Raw genomic sequence first — 17,590 nt, forward strand, 5'->3', positions numbered from 1 at the left:
ATTATAGGGGTTTTTTTGTTTTTCAAAATGACTTTTTCATTATTTCTCTTGCATTTTAACGGAAAATAAATACGAAAACAACATGAAAAATCTATTATATTCATAAGGGGTTGTATATATCCCCCCTCCAACCCCCAGAATCTACAGCTCTTATAAAAAAAAAAAAAATACATTGAGGTGAAATCCCCTAATCATTTAGTCCTCACCATGTCTGTTGACTGAATGTTGAAATGATGCTGAGGTCATTATAAATCCCCAAATTAACTAATTCCAGGTTCCAGACCCCCGCCCCATTTCTATGTCTCATCACACAACGCAGTGGGAGGAAGTGCTCTGACCTATACATCAATGGTGTGTCTGCTCGCTGTGTAATCTGCGGCTTCAGGTGCCGCATCCTCTTCCTGCAGGGTGAGTATGAGCTGACACCACCCCCCTCTGATGGGTGGCGGGGGTCTGTTTTGCCCGTGGAACAGCTTTGCTTTTTAGTATTCATCATACGATTACTTCCAGGGTGTTGAAGACCCAAACAGGTGAACAAAAAGCAGTGGTGGAACATCTCAGAGCTTATACTCCAGTGAAAGTACAAACACGCTGAGTCACAATAAGCCTAGTAAAAGTGAAAGTATCCGCTCTGACATTTCTACTTAAGTAAAGATATGTGATCACATGCTATTAAATATACTTAAATTCTTAAAAGTCTTTAATGCCCTGATATAGCAGAGCCTCTAATTCAGCTCAAATAACTACGCTGAACTGTTTTGTCTGCAGGTGATGGCCCATCCTACAAACAAAAATAGTGTCATAGTCCTTTCCCCATCATTTCATCCTAAATCTGCCGTTTGATAGACCATTCCTTCATTTTGGTTTATAAATATAAATTCTGATAATTTTTTCTAACTTAAGTAACCAGACTGTGATATAAATGTAAAAAGTCTAGGTATTGAAACGTAGTGAAGTAAAAGTCCAAAGTCTCCAAAACTCTTAAAAATATACCTGGAAAATCCATTGTGTGTTTACTTAACTGTCCACGACTGCCAGGAAGAAAACATGCGTTTCAGACAGTATTTGAGTTATTCTTTCCCCAATTCCTAAAACAAAAAGTAGAGATTTTTCCCCAAATTAGAAACAGTTGGTTGTGTGTGTGTGTGTGGGTGTGTGTGTGTGTGGGTGTGTGTGTGGGTGTGGGTGTGGGTGGTTGATTGTGTGTGCGCGAGCCACTTCATGGCTGTGGTCCAGGAGTATCCTGTCAACAGGAACCCCGGGGGTTGATATGCAACCCGCCTCTGACAGAAGAAAACTGATTTGTGGCATAGCGAAGGAGAAGTGTCCTCTAACGAGTATCTCTTCCTCTCACTCCAGGTTTTAGATGATCTGAAAGTTTATTTTCCTCATTTTAATTCCTGTATAACTTGCATGTTGGCGTTTGCCCCCGGATAAAGGTACTGAAAGGGGTGGTTTGTCCACATTTGGTATTTGATTTAACCATGGTACCAAGGTTATAGCATTCCATTGGTTGTATTTTTCCATCACCACGTAGTAAATGAAATAAATGAAGAAACCAAACTGTATATTTGGCGTGGCATTGTTTTTTTTAACCGCGTTAACTGGGCGAAACGGCCTCCGGGATTTGGAAATCACAGCGGCTCAGTGCGTCAGTTCAGCTGGATTTGATACGGTTGAGGATCCAGCAGAACAAGTTGGTTTGGTTTGGGAAGGCAGAAAGAAAAGTTCAGGTGAGCTCTCTGAGGCAGTTTTTCCGAGTCGCCAAAGTATTCCACGTGATGAAATAGTAGACGTTTCTAGAGGTTTCTTCATTTTCTTCTTTCGGTGTTTGCTCTTTAAAAGCGATTGTCTTTGAGGTCAAGCCTCAATGAGTTAAAGGCCGCGATATCGCGGCAAGCTTTTTTTTAATTAGAAATTTTTAAAGAAAACAGGTGACATGGTGGAAATTGTTGTGTAACAGGGATTATAGTCGAGTAGTCGTTGATGGTGTCAAAGTGTTGTCCCCTCGCCCTCCTCTTCCTTTTCACGGGGCTCAAGTTGCAATCAAGGAGGAGCTGAGAGTCCTCCGGGGCTTCTCCCAGAACCTGCGCCTCAAATATAAAGCTGCTCCCCCCATCCACGAGGAAGGACTGGACCATATCATAACCCATGAGGAGGAGTCACTCCACCAGAGCCTTACCCAGCTTGTGTCTAGAAACCACACCAAGCCACTCTCCATCTCCAGCAGCACCGTTTAGTGTTAGAGCTACAACCAGCCGCGCTCAGAGACAGAGAACTCTTTTTTTTTTTTTTTTTTTCTTTTTTTTAAACGGAGACTTGAACCCATCGCGCTGAGAGACAGAGAACTCTTTTCACCGGAGACTTGAACCTCACGCAGATGGCCGCCCTGATCAGCGCGTACTCGTCGTGGCCGGAGTCCTTCGAGTGCTCCGCGGGGGACGGGGACGCGCCCGACGGCTCGCACGGCGGCTCGCACCGGACTCCCGCGGAGAAGGCGTCGGAGCCGCGCATCAGGCGGCCCATGAACGCGTTCATGGTCTGGGCGAAGGATGAGCGCAAGCGGCTGGCGGTGCAGAACCCAGACCTGCACAACGCGGAGCTCAGCAAAATGCTAGGTGAGAAAAAAATACAATAAAAGATAAAGTCGTCGTCTTCTTTTTCGTTTGGCTGCTCCCGTTAGTAAAATAATAAGAAGAATAAGAAGAATAAAAATACAATAATAACAATCATATTATACGAATACAAATAATAATAATAATAATAATAATAATTATTATTATTATTATTATTATTATTCTAATAATAATACAATATTCAAAAAAGTTTATTTGGTTGTTGTTAAATGAAATAATCATCCTCATCGGCTTCATCCCAAACTTTTCCCAAAAAGTTTCAGCACTAGTTTTTTTTCTATATAATTGTGATTTTTGTTCCACACAACAATTGATAAAGAAATTAACCACATGTGTTACAGGAAAAAAAAACACAACTTTGGAACTCTTTAAAAATGGGGGGGGGGGGGGGGTGATTTATATCATGCTGTTAAATAATATAACAATAACCACATTATAGACAAAATATACTGAGAGTGTAGGCAAACTGTACGAATTAAAAAAAAAAACCTTTAACTTTGAATAATTGAAAAAAAGATTTAAATAAAAAAAACCTAGAAAATGATTCCCACGTCGTCCTATAATTTAACGGGAACAACAAATACAAATTCGTTTCAAAGGAATCGTTTGCGTTTGCGGGAGGGTTTAAATCCGCCGCTTGGCCTAGAAACAAAACTTGGATCGGTGCTCAAAAGTTAAGCTTTCAAATTGGCGTCGTCGCGCATTTTCTTTTGCCAATCCGAGATGAGAGATGAATGCAAAGTGATTATTGAACATAATGTGTGATATAATAACTCTCTTTCTACTGGATCTCGAGCGTAGAATCTCAAAGTCATCGAATAATTAAAAAAAAAGAAAAACATTTGAATGAAGAGGGTAATTAGAGATTTCGGAATTTCGAGCTTTGAACGCAATCTCCGCATCGCAATGAATTGCTTAATATGTGCACATTTGAATACTCTGTCTAATAAAGTCTTAAAACATGAATTATTTTTATTCTTGCAATTCACTCACACCGAACACATTTGGAACTTTCACATTATTTTCTATTACATTCATTTATTAAGTTATTATCAGATTTGTTTTAAGCATTCGATGAAGAGTGGAAATATTGACCAAAAAATATTAAAGATAAAAAAAAAAAAAGAAAACTGAGAAGTTTAAGGATTTGTGGTTCTAACACAATCATTTGTTTTGATTAAGTGCTTTAATCGATATTGGATTAAAATGTAGAATTGTAAAGGACAAATGCTCGGTGGCCTTTTGGTTGTTTTTGTAAATTTCTCCTAAAATGTGAACTCTGCTGTTGTTTCAGGCAAGTCGTGGAAGGCCCTGACTCCCCCGCAGAAGAGGCCCTACGTGGAGGAAGCGGAGAGGCTCCGGGTGCAGCACATGCAGGACTACCCCAACTACAAGTACAGGCCTCGCCGGAAGAAACAGCTGAAGAGGATCTGCAAGCGCGTGGACCCTGGGTTCCTGCTGAGCGGCCTGGCCCCCGACCAGAATGCCCTGCCTGACCACCGCGCCCTCTGCCACCCACTTGACAAGGACGAGGGCAGTCCTAACGGTGTCGGAGGTGGCTTTTCCGCCCCCAGCCCCGCTCTGCCTAGCGTCAGAACATTCAGAGACCCCGCCAGCTCCAACAGCAGCTTTGACACCTACCCCTACGGCCTGCCCACCCCTCCTGAGATGTCCCCCTTGGACGCCATGGACCACGACCACGTTCCCTCTCCCTACTATCCGGCGTCGGCCGGTTCTTCCGCCTCCTGCTCCTCCTCGGCCTCCTGTCCGGATGAGCGCTGTCAGAGTCAGCCGCACATGGGCAGCCCCCCACCCTACCACACTGACTACACCCAGGCCCAGTTCCACTGTGGCACCACACACTTTCCTCACATGTCCCAGACGAGTTGTGGCAACGGACTGATGCCGGGGCCTCCGCTGTCCTACTACAGCACTTCATCTTTCTCGCAGGTCCACCACGGGCTCCATCAAGGCCACCTGGGTCAGTTGTCCCCTCCGCCAGAGACGCAGGGCCACATGGAGACTCTGGACCAGCTGAGCCAGGCCGAGCTTCTGGGTGAAGTTGACCGCAACGAGTTTGACCAGTACCTGAACTCCAACGGGGCCGGGTTCCACCCTGAGCAGGGCGGCGGCATGACCGTCACTGGACACATCCAGGTAGCGTCGGCTGCTTCTGCCACAGTGACTGCGTGTCCCAGCATCTCCACGGAAACCAGCCTCATCTCCGTGCTGGCGGATGCCACGGCAGCTTACTACAACAATTATGGCATTTCATAAGGTCTTCATAAGGCCCTTAAGCCACAGCGCCCATTACACTTGTGACTGACTGAGCAGAGCCAAAACAAGAGTTTGAGATTGGTCGAGGCGTGTCGGGATGAAGTTGCTTTTTGGCGGTTTGCTTTGCAATTTAATTGGTATAGTTGGTATTTAATTAGTATAATGTTGTGATTGCCCCCCAGTTGGCATCTAATGGCAACGTCATCCCACCACACTGTTGACCAGATCCAAGGTAAACAAGATTGCTGTGATTCTCTGGAGGCAAGGAAAGACAAGAACAAGGAATTGGAGGAGCACAAAGCGAGGGATATGAACACCTCAGGGATGCATACACTGAACTCTACAGCATGTCACCTCCGATTGTCCTGAAACTTCCAAACCCGATAAAACAATCTGAAGGACCCTTTGGCCAACTGTAAACTTCTTTACTCACTGTTGCCACTGAAGCATGTACAGACGCTCTTTAAAGGCTAATTTAAGTACTTTGTTGTTCCGCATAACTGTAATGCTATAATCAATTTTTTCCATTTGATTGTTTGTAATTGTTATTGCTGTCATTAGTCAGGGGCCTTACCTCAGTAGCTTGTAATTGAACGAGGTTTAGCTGGAAACTTCTTATGCAATTCTTCCCAACAAAATTGTGTATAAAGAAGGAAAAGGCATTTATATGCCTGTCCAAGTACTTAATAATATATAATCACATTATTTGCAATGCAGAATAATAATAGCTATTTCCTGTATGCTGATTTAGGTTTGTAAAAGACAATTAATTTAAAATAAAGTCATAATTTTATTTTGATTGACTGCTGACTTGAAAGAACCGGCCCCACCGCACAGACATGCAGGCAGCAGACCAATCATTTCAACGTCGTGTCTCTTCACTCTCGTCAGCATTGAGCCGTAGCAGCTACAACACAAGTATCTCCACATATATATATAAACGTCTGCTAGTCCCTTGAAGCAAACCAATACAATCGTTATTAAATTCATCAATAAAGAGTTAAAAAAGAAAAGGCTCCTTGTTAATGCATTTTGAAAGTTTAGAATATCAGTGTTTGATAAAGTAACGTCATTCATGCATTTCGTTTTTTTGGGGGATGTTTTTTCAGAGTGCCATTTCATCTATGTATATGTGACACCATGAATTCTTTCTATTTTTGGGCTTTTTGTTGTCGTGCTACAGCCAGTGGCCTTCACCGACCGACACCACCCACTCCCCGCTTGTCGTTTTCACTCTCCATCATCCCTTCTCTCGCTTTTCATTTCATCCCGGCGACGAGGATTAGTGTTGAACAGGCAAAGCCGCCGCCTCCCGCCTCCGTCTTCAACCGTCCTTTGTTTTCCTAGCGTCTTATTCTGGGCGCCATTCTTCGGTGCTCCGGACCCCCCTCTCCCCCAACCCCCACCCGCACCAATCCCCTATTCCACCCCACCCCCTCACCCCACGGTCTATCTTGCTGATGCAGACCTTTCGTAATCTGTCTGAAATAAATAAATAAATCTGAGGCCCTTACTTTTTTTTTTTTTTTACCACGTTACCCCCCCACCTCCTCTCAACCTCTCTCCTTTCTCTTGATTTTTTTTTTTTTTTCAAAATTTTTTCTGTTTCGATAAAAGGAATTCGGGGGGAGCTGGAGTCTGGCTGGTCTTCCTGCATTTTTTGGGAACGGTTGAGTCGCGCTTCTGGTAAAGAGGATGTAGCGGAGGAGCGGTGTTTCCTGGCTGATAAGGGAAAAGCCTCTCATCGTCAGGATGTTTGGGCCTGGCCGGGGCCTCGCATTAAAGAGCCCGAGCGAGGGAAGGGGACCCACTGTTGGGCGAGCAGGAGGAAACACTGCCTCGCTGATTAGCATCTTACTCTTAGGCTGCTACCCCTTCACTGTGGTTTTTTCGGGGAGCTGACCCCATCTACCTTGACCACACACACACGCACACATGCAGGCACACCCACACACACGGCCACGGGTTTCTTACTGAAACAAACAAATTGAAAATGAAAACGGCACCCTTGCATCCGACTCCGAATAACATTCATCATGGCCTGCTACAGTGTTTCCAGGTTGACCGGTGTCATGCTCATTTCTTTAGGGTGAGATCATTACCCATTGTACCTGTAGGGGTTCACAGCTGAGCACGAGGGTCCACTTAAGGGCCGACCATATTTTTTGGTGGGAGGCTGGTGAGCCCCAGGCATGAAAGGTGAGGGAACGGGGGTTCAGTGTTTGAGCTCCACAGTTTGGGAGATCGGGGTCCTGCGGCTGGTTCCCTTCGGTAAAGATTCTGGGTAATGTCTCGGCAATCACTTCCACCGCTCCTGGGTAGGTCACCATGGGACACGGAGAAGGACAAAAGACTAAATTTATCACCCGCAGCATCCACGCTTAAGACTCTGAGGAGTGGTTCACGCAAAGATTGAAGGTGTTGAAATGATTACAAAATGGTTAGAGGTGGTGAAGCTCTGATGAAATTCTCTTGTGGTCATAATTATCCCATGCTGCCTTGGATTTTTTTGTTTGCAGATTTTTTTGTTTGGTAGACGGAGCAAGAGGAGGTAGGAAAATATTAATACATTTTTATGAATTAATTCCACATCTTTTCAGTCCAATCATTTTTAGAATTACATTTATATTTATTCATTTAGCAGACGCTTTGTCCAAAGCGACTTACAGGAGAGGCTAGAAACAATCAAAGCATACATCGACTGTTGGAGCAACATTGAACTTAAGTGCATGATCTCTTGTTTCTAAATTCGACCAGATACAAGTACAAGATGTTGGAAGGAATCAGAAGGAAACAGTGTCGTTAGCTTTTCATGTTGCATTGTTGCAGTGCATTTTCTTTTCTCATGTTAGTGTTAGTTAGTAAGTAAGTTAAATGGCATAAAGCTAGTCAGCCTCAACAGAAACAAGTTCCAGGTTTGGAGTAAAAAGGTGAAAATGAGCTGGAAGAGGAAGGGATTGGAACCCGCAAGCGGAGCTTTTTGCCCCCACCACCACCGCCCAAGTGTCAGGGTCAATGGATGCATACAATATCTTACAATGTGTGTTTTTTTCCTGTCATTGCAGGTTTGAGGTGATGTTTCTCCGACTTGGCTTGTTATGATCTCCAAGCGGTGTGATTAAAAAAAAACAAAAAAAAACACTCCATGCCATCCACAACTGGACGAAATATTTTTCTGCAGGGCGACTGAGAGAGCATTACGCAAGCTCTCGGTGAGTTCTGTCGATCCTGACACTTTTGTAAGTTAGGGGGAAGAGGCAGTGGCGGTGGGGGGCAGAAGGCTCAGCTTGCGAGTTCCAATCCCTTCCTCTTTCCAGCTTGCTGTCACCTTTACACTCCAAACCTGGAACAAGCTCGCTGCTGCATCAGCAGGAGATGCGACAAATCAATTTGAGCGGAAAAGAGCACGACACTGGTATGTATGCTTAATTAACACAGGAACCTAGAAGGAATTTCAAGGTTTTCTGATTTAAATTCCACCACATGTGCAGGTGGGGTGAGATTAATAGGATTTTTCAGGGTTATGGGGATATAGGCTGAACAAACACTCTTGTTATTTTTCTCTGATTGCCGCCTGGCGTGGCTCCAGTTCCAGGTCAGGCCTATGGAATGAGGCTGTCAGGTAGTCTGTTATGCTTCCTGTTTCCCCTCTTACCATCATGTCACATCCCTGGCCAAACAAACAATCTGGTCCTCATGTCCTCCAAGCCCGACCGGCGGACCAATAACGCCAGTATCGGCGCTTCTGGACGCTGCGTGCACAGCTGTGTAAGGTATTAGAGGTGTGCGGAGGGGAGCAGCAGATATCACTTCAGATATCATGTCCTCCGGAGGCGCGGAGGAGGCTGACTGTCTGCTCGCTCCGGTATTAATAGCGTAGACACAATGAGCAAGCGGCCAATCGTCACAGAGAACTGATGCGATGGATGACGCTCTCTGCCTATTAGCTGCGGGTCGAGAGGAAGTGGCTTAGTTGGACTACGTGACTAAGGAAAATGTTAGTGTGCATGGAGAGCGAGCCGCCCATGAAAAGAATGGAAATAGCCTGCTCACGCAATTTCATGCCTATTCAAATATTTTGGACCATATTTCTCTATTATACCTTACACTGTGAGGCAGTGCCACAAAAACCAAAAGTAATGATTTGGATTACAATATATAGAGCAAATTGATTATTTCTAGCGATTCCTCAGTGTACCTTTTCATTTTTGCATTACCATTATGTCCAGCGCACCTGAAAACCCTAAATCACGCAGAACGAAAACAAACTTTACACCTCTCAAACTATCCGTCACGAGGGGATAGAAACAGACTTACATTCGTAAATACATAAATGTTGCTGGAATGCATTTCCAGTTGGAGTGCGTTACAGCAGCATAATAACCTGTTTACAAATTGTACTTGGCCCGATATCTGGCAAAAGGAAAGGAAAGAAAAACAGAGTCTCACAGCGAGGGATTATGGGTGCAGCTATTCTCCGTCTCATTGTGGCTCGAAAAACAGGCGGCGGCGTGCGGTGGCAGGCGAGGCGCACGGCGTCGCCGGCCGAAAAAGAATGGACCAGACTCGGCGAGGGATCCGTGCCATGTGGCAGAGGAGGTGCGGAGACGCAGATGGGGACCCCTGGAATACTTGGGGGACCGTTGGAGCGGCCAAAGGCCTCCCACCTGTACCTGCGCCGTGAATGCTGCAGCTGAGCGGTGCCCGGCACCTGTTCTAAGCAGATACAGACGGAGACGGAGTCCAACGCACACGGCTGCCAAGGCAGGGAAGTAGAAGGGCTAGATTTCTGTTTACCCACAAGACGGCCTGATTACAAAATCAACACTTGCAGTACAGCCGGTGCTCCGGAGGCGGCTGTGAAAGAAGGAATGGGGGATCGGAGGGGGAGACGTTTTTTTTTTGCCAATATTACATTGTAAGGATTAAATGTTGTTTATTTCAAGAGAGACCTGCATTTTATAGAGAAAGTATAACAATAAAGTGAAACAAATTGATTGATAAATGAACTGCGGTGCACGTTTCAGCGGATGGCCTGCCTCGGATCTCTTTTCAGTAGCCTTGTGCTGCAGAGCTGCATATCTGGCTTGTTTTTGACCGCTGCAGCTTCTCCCAGGGGTGGTGTAACTATTCACCTCATCATGCAGGAGGATGTTCTTATTGTGCTTCCTAATTGAAATGTGGTTGTTCCATTTAGAGATAGAACATCCTTATCTGCTCCTCGTCTGACCTTTTTTACGGTGGGAATAGCTTTAGCTAATGCAACGGATTTGGCCGCACGTTGTAGTGGTATATGACGAGTGGACGCTGCATTGTTGCAAGGTGCAGTGTAGTTGAATAACACATGCTACAAGACAAAATGCAAAAAGAAAATGGCATCACCAAATTCAACCACAAATATTCTTCTTCTTCATCTTCATCTTACACTGTGTCAAAGCATTTAAGAGTTGAATCATGGTTGTTGAACTTCTTTAAGTGATGCTGATCGTGTGCTTGTGGCTTTGATCTTGAGATTCGTTTTTTTTCCATTTTAGCGGCTTTTCTATACTCACGGCGCGGCTCGGGGGCCCCGTCATCCTGTGCCAGTGGAGTTTACTCAGCGTGCATCCTGAAAAGCAGACGCACTAATGGTTTTGATGAGTGACGTTATACGTTCAGCTGTCTCAGAGAGCCGCTTTTAACAGCTACTGTGGAATATAGACACAGCAAGCTACTCCACTGCCTGCTGACGAGTTGCAAGATGCCTTAAGAGCAAAGTGGAATATGAGAACCCACCACGGGTTCTATATTGCAGATCATAGTATTTGTACGGTAGGCCGACTGAGATTGAAAAACAGAAGTGATTAGGGTTTCACCAACAAACTTGTTGCCCACCACCCTCAAGTGGTGGGCAACATAACAGAGCCAATTATCAGTATGTTTACAGGATAGTGTAGATAAACTCCACCAAAGTAGAGCCTCTATATTCTATCAGAATTTAATCAGCATCCCTGTGACCAAGTCTCAGCAAAGACTAAAAGATGTGAGGTTCACAAAGTTGGAATTCATGGCAGGAGCTTATAGCGAAGGCCAAAGCATAAAGACGCTTTGCCTGGTTTAAAGAGCACAAAACCTGGATCCCTGAGCTATGGAGAAAGAAATATGGCCTGATGAGCCATCTTTCATCCTATTTCCTTCATCTGGACAGGTTTAGGTTTGGAGAAGGACAAAAATACATCTGTTGCCAACAGATAAACGGTGGGGGGTCTGCAATGGTATGGTCAGCCGTCTCATGGGGGCCATTCTGGTCCAATAATTGTTCTGCATGGTCTAATAATGGCCAAGGACTATGAGGCTATTTTAGACCAGATGCAAAAGGTGTTCAAGGAGACCAATTATGCTTTTCCATATTTTCTGTCATATATATGTATATACAAAGTCGGATGTTCATATTGGATGTGGCCAAAGTGTAAAATAATGAGATAAACTAATAACAAAGTCGCTGTGGGCACAACGCTCAGGCCTGCGACCGCTCTGAACGCTTTGTTTTCAGAGGTTTTTTCTACTCTCAGCACGAGGTAATGTCAACTTATGCCGGATTTCTTTTTATGGTCACCTGCTCCATCCAATCTGTGCGTTTCTCCAAACAAAATCAATAAAAATTGTGTTTTTTATCGTAGATGTATTTATTTCATTTTATTCTATTTTATTCATATAAAATAAAAATGTTAAATACCTGCGTCCGAGAGTCGCAGTGCGTCAGTGTGGTGTCCTTGTCCCCCACACGCTTGGAGCACGGCAACGAAGGTGGTACTAACTTTCAAATGAGGCCTAGATCTAATATGAGTGAAGATTCAGCAACTGGATTGCTTATTTCTCGCCTCAAATTGGTTCAGAAACTGATTTTGGTGGACTCATGAGGTGAATTCAGTGAAAGCTACGGCATGAATACAACGAAAGCCAGAAGCCAGGTTCAAACGCCATTGGCTCCTAGAACTCGAGGCCTCGGGAGGGTGGCTCCTCTCACTTAAACAGCCCATTTTGGAACAAGAGGATTATAGTGACAGATTAGAATGGCTAGAATGCATAATCTGAGCGGTATTTTCAGCAACAAACTTCAAAGACATGTTTTGGGGACCTCAGAGACCTATATTAACTTGTTAAAAAAGGAGCTTTAAAAATGTAATTTATAAAGGTCAGTCTCATAAGACCATTCTGATTTCCAGACCTGGGACAACTCATATTTGATGTCGTTATTGTGTTTAGTCTCATCTCATCCTCGTCCCAAAGGAGCAATTAAACTGGAAGTGTAAAATTCACAATGACTAAAGAATGATGCAAGATTCTACATCCTACATCAACAAACCTCCTTCACAAGCGCTCATTTTTGAAACGAAGCACGTCAGACGTGACACACAGTATTTCCGTTGCCTTGATGTCCATGTGTTTACGCTCACTGTCCAGGGGTAAGGACGCTTGCTGCTGACCTTGACAACGGGTCAACCTGGCATCATTTCCACACTTGCACCAAGCTGACATTATGGGATGTAATGCATTGGATGTTGTTGATGTCAGAGCTCGAAGGAATCCCTTCCTGCTTGATGCGCCGTCTCACTTCCTTAAAGACTTCAGATCAAAACTGACATGCACGGAAATGACTCACATCATTGTCCCCAGAGTTCGGAGACTTTGACTGAAGTACCGTGTTGACAGGTACAAAACAGGATGTGAGCTACACGGCTCCATGTTTATGACAGATGGCAGACGATTTCAAAGCTGGGCTTCTGATAAGCAAACAAAATGGCTTCAATCAGATATTTAAACATTTAAGTAGCGCTAAATCAGTGGGACTAAATCCCCAAATATTAAACCAACAGTTATAGATGGATAAGCTTCTTCGCTATTGCCCAGAACCAGTAAAATAGAAATATTTCATGATTTGTAATTATTATTATTATTATTATTATTATTATTATTATGATATTATTATTATTAGGGGGGGGCTATTGTTAATATAAAACTGATAAAACTGATGTTTACGGATGTCATGGATCCGCTGCAATCACAGACAAGATGAATAAAATATGTATTTGGGGCAGTCATCGTCCAAGTTTGATCCAGATTGGTCCATTATTATGGAATAATTTAGTAAAAAACTTTTTTTTTTAATCATCGCCGTAAAGCGTGCACATGCACAAATGACGGCTCGCACAGGTCACAAGATAGCATTGCATTCTAGTGACTGGTCAACAACCGGGCCCTCACCAAGATGGCGGCCTGTGCAGATGTAACTGATGTCAGAACTTTATGGATGTCATGGATCCGACGAAGAGTTTGAGCTGAGAGTTTGGAGTTTGTGATCAACAATCGCATCCTCACCAAGATGGCGCCATGCACAGCGCGCATGCGCAAGTTGACGGAGTACACAGATCATGTGACGGATACAGTCGCGATTGGACTTTAACTAAAGCAATATAAGATACGAACTCTTAACCATATGAAGTCACAAAGTGACGGGTATTATTTTATCACTATTAGACTTTATAATGTTATTAAAAAAATATAAAACTAAGTTAAAGTATTGCCAGAAGTCAATTGGATTAACAAAGCGCAGCGTTTTTAAAATCATACATATATACGATTCTGAGGACAACTGACATGCACCAGAGTAAGTGCTACAAAATAAAAACCCACTAACACACTGTCGGAATTTATAGACATTCCAGAGATATCAATTATCAATAATTTCTGGTAACAACAACCATAAGCGATCACATAATAGAAGGAACATGTATTTATTGTGTATGTGTTTTGAAATAATTTCAGTCTTTCTGTGTTTTTGGGTTCCCTTCCAGATGCCTCAAAGGTTTGTTACAATTGCACCAAAAATGTGTAATCCACTATACACCATATATTTCATTATATATCCTCTACAATTGAAGTTAAACCACTTACCTAAGTTTATTTATTTATAGGTTTATAAAATACATTGTTGTTGTGAAGGCAGTTTTCTTCTAATTTACAAAGTGCCATATGGATAAATGGATAAATAATTATAATAAACAGTCACAATATAAACTAAAATAATCCTGATGATCATTTTAGCCATAATCATGCAGCCCTACCTCAGAATGATAACCGCCTTTAGTTGGGAAACCCACCCACAGTCGCAAACACCACCCGATCATAGAATGACACTGTAACTTCTGCGGTCACAAAATACACCGCAACACAGAGGCAAAGCACACTCGTCCATCTTTAACAATTACAACTATTATTATTATTATTATTATTATTATTATTATTATTATGTCTTATGATTAATTCACAGGTTTTTTTTTAAATCTTACTCTTACCCCATGATCTATTTTGAAGACATATTCGCAGGGCGATTCTTTCGTCAAAACTCCCTAAATTGATTTCAATTCATTCTCTGTGGTAACACTGAGGATGTGATATATATATATATTTGCCCACAAAGTGGGAGTGGCGCGGTTCTGCGTTTCCTATTAACAAATGTGGGTGTAAAGTGTATTTACACATATGTGTACATTTTAAAATCCTGGGAAATTGTTCCATTTTGTAATAGTATCTATACATCTTTGTCAATTTATCGTGTGCGTTTTATTGTGCACAACACAACAACTGTAAATTGCCACGCTGCTTATATGTCAGGATGGCCGAGCGGTCTAAGGCGCTGCGTTCAGGTCGCAGTCTCCCCTGGAGGCGTGGGTTCGAATCCCACTTCTGACAATAAGTTTTTTTTTTTTTTTTTTTGTGTGTGTTAAATTCCAACGCGCAGCGTGGACCCCACATTCAGTTGAGTGCGTGTACGGAACAATGTCACCTTTACGCATTAAGATGTCTAACGACTACACTTAAGTTGTATATCCTGCTGAGTTGTGTACTTACCTTTTCTCAGTGTTTCGAACAAAAGGTGAACCCAGAGAAATGACGTATTTGTTGTACTGTGGGTAACGGACCGTTTCTATGGCGTCTATGCACTTCACCCCCTCTACTGCCATAACTTCCGGGGCAACACGGGGAACACCGGATATGACGTCGGAGACGGCGGCGTAACTTTTCTGCCCGAAACTTTATTTCTACTCCATGATTGTTTTTATTGCGTCACTATAACTATACTAACCATCGTTTCGGGAGCACGAGTCATTTTTTTGTTTTTTTTTGCCGTTTTCTGCGCGTTCTTCGCGGAAACGGTCCCCGTAAAGGGCACGCGCGAAAAAATGGAGAATACAACTCCCATGATCCCCCCGCTACGTCTGACGTCAGCAGATTCCATCTCGTTTGTTGTTTCGATCGAGAGACCCCTAGCGGCCGAAGGCATAACAACCGCATAAAGGGATCTACGTTGACATGTTGTAAAACGTTAGAATGCACAGTGCAACACAAGGCCATTCGGTACAATGAAATTCTTGGGGCATGACAGGCAACCACTGCGTAGTGGGCATAAAAAGATAAAATAACAAGGCACACAAAAGGAGGGAATCAATTTTCTTTTAAATAAAATAAGAGTCGAATATCAAAAAAAGTAAGAGTCGATGTTACGAATACAGGCAAGCGGATGGTAGTAGTTAGAAATACTTAATTCAAATGTTTTCGTTATGCCATCATTTTTTTTCTCTTATTTTTATTTTTATTTTAACATATTAATGATAATGCCAAGCCCGATTTGATTCCTTCATTGTTTTGAATCTCATGCACGCTCTTCTTTAAATATGGAAAAATCAAGGACAATCGCTCCGAATTCGATGCGTTTTACTCCACATTACAGCCACATTGTGTCAGATGATTATTATATTATTATATTGTTATATTATTATATAATTATACCATCATACATAAAGCGCACGACTCCACAGCGACTCCATCAATGACAATAGAATTAGCAAGGATTTGCCTGTGCACTCAAATAGAATTGTGATGTGAAGTGCTTTGCTGGGCAATATCTTCCGTTTTCTTACATGTCGATCAAAACAAAGCGAGGAAGAAACAGCGTTCGCATGGGCTACTCCAGCTTGGCTCAGATCTCTATATTGTTACCTTGAAAAGGGCCTTAATATAGAAAATGCCCCCCCCATGCTGTTCAACAAATTTCTAAATGCAGCAGGATTTGAGGCCGTTAATCCTGCATTTTCTGGTGGCTTCCCAAATTCATGGCATCGGTAATGGGATGGAGATTTGTTTGGTTTTGTTGGACCGGTTAAATAACATTAGTGGTTTAAGCAGTCACAGGTCACTCCACTGTCTTGTTACACTCCTGCTTCAAATCTTCCTCTTTTATGGATGACATAGTGCACATTCTCTATTTGGGTGCTTGTGCTATTTATCTCTGAATGTGTTTGGTAAACATGTTTGAGGTTTGAATTATTTGGAGATACTTATATACTGTGTGTGTATGTATATATATATATATATATATATATATATATATATATATACAGCATATATACATATATACAGTATATATGCTTCCACATGTCCCTAGTTTATTGTATATTGCCAAAATCGCCTAAAATTCAAATTCTATTTTTTTTAAAATTTTCATTCTCATTAATTATCATAGCCTATTATTTTGTGTGTTTAATCTGTTTAATCTGTTTTTAATCTATCTATCTATGTACAGTATCTATCTATCTATCTATCCATCTATCTATCTATCTATCTATCTATCTATCTATCTATCTATCTATCTATCTATCTATCTATCTATCTATCTATCTATCTATCTATCTATCTATCTATCTATCTATCTATCTATCTATCTATCTATCTATCTATCTAGATAAATTGAAGTTGATGTATTTATGATCTCTTGAAGTTCCTGAGCGACAGCAGCTTTGGTAGCTTCTCTGCATCCATCCATTACGTTCAGTTTATTTTCTATTTGTTTTTGGTAAACCATCAAAAAAAGTCAAAGTTTGTCAATGTAAAAATCTTTATTAACGTGTGCACCTTGCATAACGCTCTAATCATGTGACCAGAAAAGCATGGCTTATCCATAGCAACTCGACATCTCTCTCTGCAGGGGAGCGATGATAGCGGCTTATTTGTGCTTATGGGTGTAAAGCTGCGGCAGGACGGTGACTAATATAGCCGGAGGATCAGCCGCACCACAGCCTGTTCACCAATTAGCCCCGGCGTTTGAACCTCCAGCGGTCGGGGCGGGGAAGGAGTGCTTAACCTCGGCATCAGCGTGCACGTGCGGGCTTGAGGGTTTAAGAGCTTTAGGGCCTTCTCTGACCCAACCCACACGGGGCAGGTGCATGGGAGATGGTTCCACCGGTGGGGTGTGATTTGAGGTTTTCCATTGAATTGTATGGTTTGGATTGTTATATTTTATGCTACACATTTCAACAGGGTTAAGAATTTGGCTGGTTTTGCCTTGCTGGGTTCTCCAGATCTGACGGCGTGGAGAGGGTTGGTGACAATTGTCACTAATCCTGGCAGGGCAATAATTGAAGATCTATTATTTTGCATAGGAAGTAGACACTAAATAAACACCTGGAGGATATCAGATGAGATAGAATAAGAGAAGATAAGATTTTGATTTTTGGGGAACTTTGGGGAACTGTCTTTTTTTCTCTGGGGGGCGGGGGGGTTGGGGAACATGAAGTTATATAGAAGTAACAGTATATACACTAAATTAACAAAATATATACATACAATGAAGAAATAAG

At 42.6% G+C, this 17,590-nt stretch overlaps 1 protein-coding gene across 1 annotated transcript; it reads left to right on the plus strand.

The window, feature by feature from the left end:
* The first annotated feature begins 2,145 nt into the window (after window positions 1–2,145).
* On the plus strand, window positions 2,146–5,907 carry sox7 (SRY-box transcription factor 7). The gene is made up of 2 exons (XM_079996898.1): window positions 2,146–2,618; window positions 3,931–5,907. Exons 1-2 carry the CDS (start codon window positions 2,381–2,383, stop codon window positions 4,911–4,913), a joined length of 1,221 nt encoding a protein of 406 aa, XP_079853024.1. The 5' UTR covers window positions 2,146–2,380; the 3' UTR covers window positions 4,914–5,907.
* Window positions 5,908–17,590: the final 11,683 nt, after the last annotated feature.

Source organism: Zeus faber (genome assembly GCF_960531495.2).
Source record: "Zeus faber genome assembly, chromosome: 2".
NCBI classification, from domain to species: Eukaryota; Metazoa; Chordata; class Actinopteri; order Zeiformes; family Zeidae; genus Zeus; species Zeus faber.